The sequence below is a fragment of the Papaver somniferum genome, chromosome 3 (assembly GCF_003573695.1).
Source record: "Papaver somniferum cultivar HN1 chromosome 3, ASM357369v1, whole genome shotgun sequence".
NCBI lineage: Eukaryota > Viridiplantae > Streptophyta > Magnoliopsida > Ranunculales > Papaveraceae > Papaver > Papaver somniferum.
The window spans coordinates 21,574,185-21,578,652 of record NC_039360.1 but is presented as its reverse complement, the minus strand read 5'-3'; the positions used below and the strand labels follow the sequence as shown (position 1 = coordinate 21,578,652).

The window sequence follows — 4,468 nt, the reverse complement described above, 5'->3', positions numbered from 1 at the left end:
GGGTCGATTTGAGAGTGATGTGTTGAAGAGTTTCCATTGGATTGGAAAATCAAGGCACATAGTCATAGTAACGAGCAGTGACACCAAGCAATCAAGCAATATCCATGGTGCAAACTGAATGTATCTTTAAGAACTTCACATGTCATAGATATCTCGTTTTTCGAAATAGCCGTGGACACTTTCTTTTGATTTTAAGTTACAAAGGGTCCTCAAAGGCTCAAACGGTTTCAATTTGCCATCAATGGTTATGTCCTTGACTTTGACCATTTTGAGTGATATACTGCTTTTCCCAACCAATTAGCCAGGGAAATCATTTTGGATACCTGTTCAAGGCAATTGTTTGTGGGTGTTTTCTGTCCTATAAGAACTCTGCAGGAGTGCATGGTGACTGACATTGAATCTAATTTTAAGAGGGGAAAAAAAAAAGGAGAAGACTCTAGTCTAAGATTGCTAGACAACCTCTACTAAAGCAAAAGGAGAAAAGCAGGTGCATATCAGACGAACAGAACAAAAGACGAAAAGCATTAAAATCTTCTATGGAAAAAAGATAGAAGGAATTTTCAAAATCTCATTACTGTTGAAGTAAGATTCAGTAGTGGCTCCAATGCACTTGGCGCAAACTTTCTCGCAAACAGGTAACAAAGGGATGTCTTCTCTGAATTATACAAACAAATGGTACCATTATTCCTTACAGACTGTATGAATCCTTCTGTAATATCAGACCCACCATAAGTTGCTGGATGCGGGCCTCCTCTTGACCAATCTACCCAAGTCACGCTTCGGTTTGAGTTTGCAGTTTGAAAAAACATATTCAGGTAAGTAGGCACGTAATGTTCATCAGGATAGCAAGACGGATGGCAGTGCTTACTAAAGATGGTGTAGTATTTTGTATCAGAGATTATATACACAGCCAGGAACCTGTTCATTTCAAACCACTGGGATCCTTTCCGCCATTGGTGGAGTTTGATATCGGGATACATGTTTCTGTGATAGCGCCCACGCCCATAACGGCTTGGATCATCATAGGAATCAACAAAGCTGTGGGCAGAATCAACGAGGTATTTGTATACAGTACCGAAGTCGTACACCGGAATGCAACTCTCTGAAAGAAGAACAAACCGCTCATTTGCAAAATCAAGCAAAGCATTGGCTAAAAGACGTCTCTCTGCGTCTGCTAGTGTAATTCCTCCCCATTGAACATCCTGAAAAGAAGGGAAAACAGGTTGTTAGCGCCACACTCAAATTATCGTTGAAGTCTTCAATCCTGAAATAGTTTATAAATCGAAACCAACTGTTTAATTACTTAATGGTGCTTGATTTCATGTAATAGAATAGTTATTAGTTAGCCATGAAATGCTTTAATGGGGCCTGTTAACTTGGATAGAAGATGGTATAATGACAACACAAACGAAAGGGCAACGAACATAAGAGGTGACAATTAACTACTGTAGAAAAACAGTATCAGTAAAGAGTCTAAAGACCTGAAACGTGCACATGATTTATTCAGAGTGGAAAGCACAACCTCAGAGTGTGATTGGAGAAATAAGGTACCATAAGAGCAATGAAAGCAAAAACTAATGTAGAGAAGTAGTAAGTAATATGATTGCAGTTTATATGCACACTCAGAGTGACATTTCCGGAGTTCAATGGTTTCAAGTAGCCAGAGTTGACCGAGTTACTATCCACTAAATATCAAGGAATATGATTGTAGTTTCTATGCTCGGACTAGCTTTTCCTCCACAATCATCAGTTGATAAAATTTCTTTCTACCTAAAAATACAAGGACTTCCACGACTAATTGAAACATCTTCAAAGCTCTGACAAAAAATCCACATATTTCTAGGATAAGGAGTTTAAAACTCTTTCATTACAGGAAAAACAAGAATACTTTCTTGCTAGTTCTAAACTTTTTTAACATTTTGTCAGATGGCACCTTTCACCATGTTTGCCTCTATAAAAGAAAATCATATAACAAGTACAGCTCTTTTGAAAGTTTTATTTCCTCATTCGACAAAGAATACATAGGATCATATCGCAATTGATCAAGTGATCAAATCTTTTGATCCTTAAAAATCAGAAGATGAAGTAAACCTAACAGAACAAGCAAAAGTGCAACAGACATAAGAGGTGAAATTTCGGTATAATGATAATCAGAACTGCTGCAGAAAACCAGTATGAGTGAAGAGTCTTAAGATCTGACACGTATACATGATTTCACACATTTTCGGAGGGGAAAGCACAACCTCAGTGTGCAATTGGAGAAAAAAGGTACTATAAGAGTAACTAGAGTAGAGAAGTAGTAAATAGAATGAATGCTTAATATCAAGGAAAATGATTGTAGTTTCAATGCTAGGATTAGCTTTTCCTCGACAATCATCAGTTGATAAAATTTCTTTTTACCAGATAATACAAGGACTATTCCATGACTAATCGAAACTTCTTCAAAGCTCTGACAGAAATCCACATATTTCTACGATAAGGAATTTAAAACTCCTTAGTTTCAGGAAAAAAATACTTCTTTGCTAGTTCTCAAGTTGTTTTAACATTTCGTCAGATAGCACCCTTTATCGTATTTGCCTCTATAAAAGAAAATCACATAACCAGACCGGCCCTTTTGCAAGTTTCATTTCCTCATTCGACAATGAATACACAGGTTACAAGAACCAGATGTATCATATCACAATTGATGAAGCAATCAAATCTTTTGATCCTTAAAAATCAGAAGATGAAGTAAGTCTAAAGTTATTAAGACAAAGTTTCCTTATTTCTTTTCCTCATTCTGATAAGTTCAAATTAGAATTTTCTTGCGAAAAGATTCTTCTGTAGATGGATATAATTACCTATTACTTAACATTTATGGTTAATGCAATTACTGTCAAACTACGCAAGAGTACTTTAGCCACTTTCTCCTTATCTATCCTACAAATATCGGAAGATATCGATATCTTTTTTCTATATGCTCATTCGGAGTGATACCACCAGAGTTGAATGGTTTCGAGTAGCCAAATTGACCAAGATATGAACCGAAGCCAACAATGTAAGTTTCTGGTATTTAAAGTGTCTCCCTATTGTAAACTACACTGTTGAATACTAACCAGATTCAAAGCATGCTAAGTTATCATTAAATCAAGAGAAAAAGGAATCGAAGAACAAGGAAAGAACCCATACCTTACTAGGAATTTGGCGCCCATAGAAAACAGATGTCTCAGATACATTAAGCTTGTAACCCGGGACTGTATGAATATAAATCGAAAACAACTCTTCATGGCCTTGAAAAAATCTTTCCCACAGCGGTGAAAGTGGCAAAGGTCCGCGAGTTAAAAACATAAAAGCCACTTTAGGCGTTCTTTTATAAGGATAACCTCCTTTCTGCGGAACCATTGAAGCTCTCCAAAATAATTCTTCATCAGTCATTGTATGAGTTAAAGTATCTGGTTTCAAAACTCTAACTATCGAACAATTTAAACAATTATCTTTAGGACTAATCGCTGGTGCTGATCCTCTGGCATAAAACAAATCAGTTTGAGCCGTAATGTATCGATTAACATGTGAACTTGCTGTTAAACCTAGAATAGCTCCAGCCACAAATATAACCAGATATGAAACAACTTTCACAAGTCTAAATGAAGTATCTATCACTATAGAATTTGCCATTCTTTCAACCTCTTCTTCGTCTGGTCTACTCCGTATTATCGGATTCATCTCATCTCATACAAATCCCCCAAAATTTTCCCAAATTTATACCTTCTCAATTATCATGAGTGGAATTAAACTAAAGATCAAAAAACCAATACCAGATCCTTTAGGGTCAAACCTATTTATTTTGATCCAATAAAATCCCTTCAGAATTAAAAGGATCAAACAAAGTTTACAAATTCCTCCTAGTTGGATAATTCATGATTGATGGCAATTACAAAACAAAAACAGATTTGATTCAAAGAAGAAAAAAAATAGATTACGTACCAATTCTGTCTGTTTGGAAGGTATCTATCTCTGATGTTAAAGAGATTAGTGTACTTTGGTTAGTTGTAAAATTGCCAGAATTTGATGGAAATTACGAGGGTTTGCATTGACTTATTCAATCTGTCTGATCACAGTAGAGAGAGAGACAGGAAGAGAGTAAACAGTGAGGAAAAGAGTTGTGTTGTTTGGAAGCCAATAAAAAGAATAATGACCCTTTGACCATCCGGCATGTGGTCTTCCGATCAACTTTAGTACCGGTGCGATCTGATAGGGCCAAGGAACCTATTGGGTTGTTCCATTGTGTGATCTGATGAGGGGCAATGGGACATAATGGTCATTTACAAGTAGATACAGATTTTATCATACCGAGGAGATTAAAAAGAAAAAATCTGAATACCCGATTCTGGTATTACAAGTTATACGACAAGCATTTTGGAGGTTCAGAGTGGCTCGACACAGCGCAAGGCAATACATGAAGAAATATGCCGAGTATTTTGTGTGTCGT

General features: G+C 36.5%; 1 protein-coding gene across 1 annotated transcript; it reads right to left on the bottom strand.

The window, feature by feature from the left end:
- Positions 1–501: 501 nt before the first annotated feature.
- On the bottom strand, positions 502–4,138 carry LOC113355506. The gene is made up of 2 exons (XM_026598378.1): positions 3,169–4,138; positions 502–1,202 (listed from the first exon to the last, which is right to left on the bottom strand). Exons 1-2 carry the CDS (start codon positions 3,700–3,702, stop codon positions 561–563), a joined length of 1,176 nt encoding a protein of 391 aa, XP_026454163.1. The 5' UTR covers positions 3,703–4,138; the 3' UTR covers positions 502–560.
- Positions 4,139–4,468: the final 330 nt, after the last annotated feature.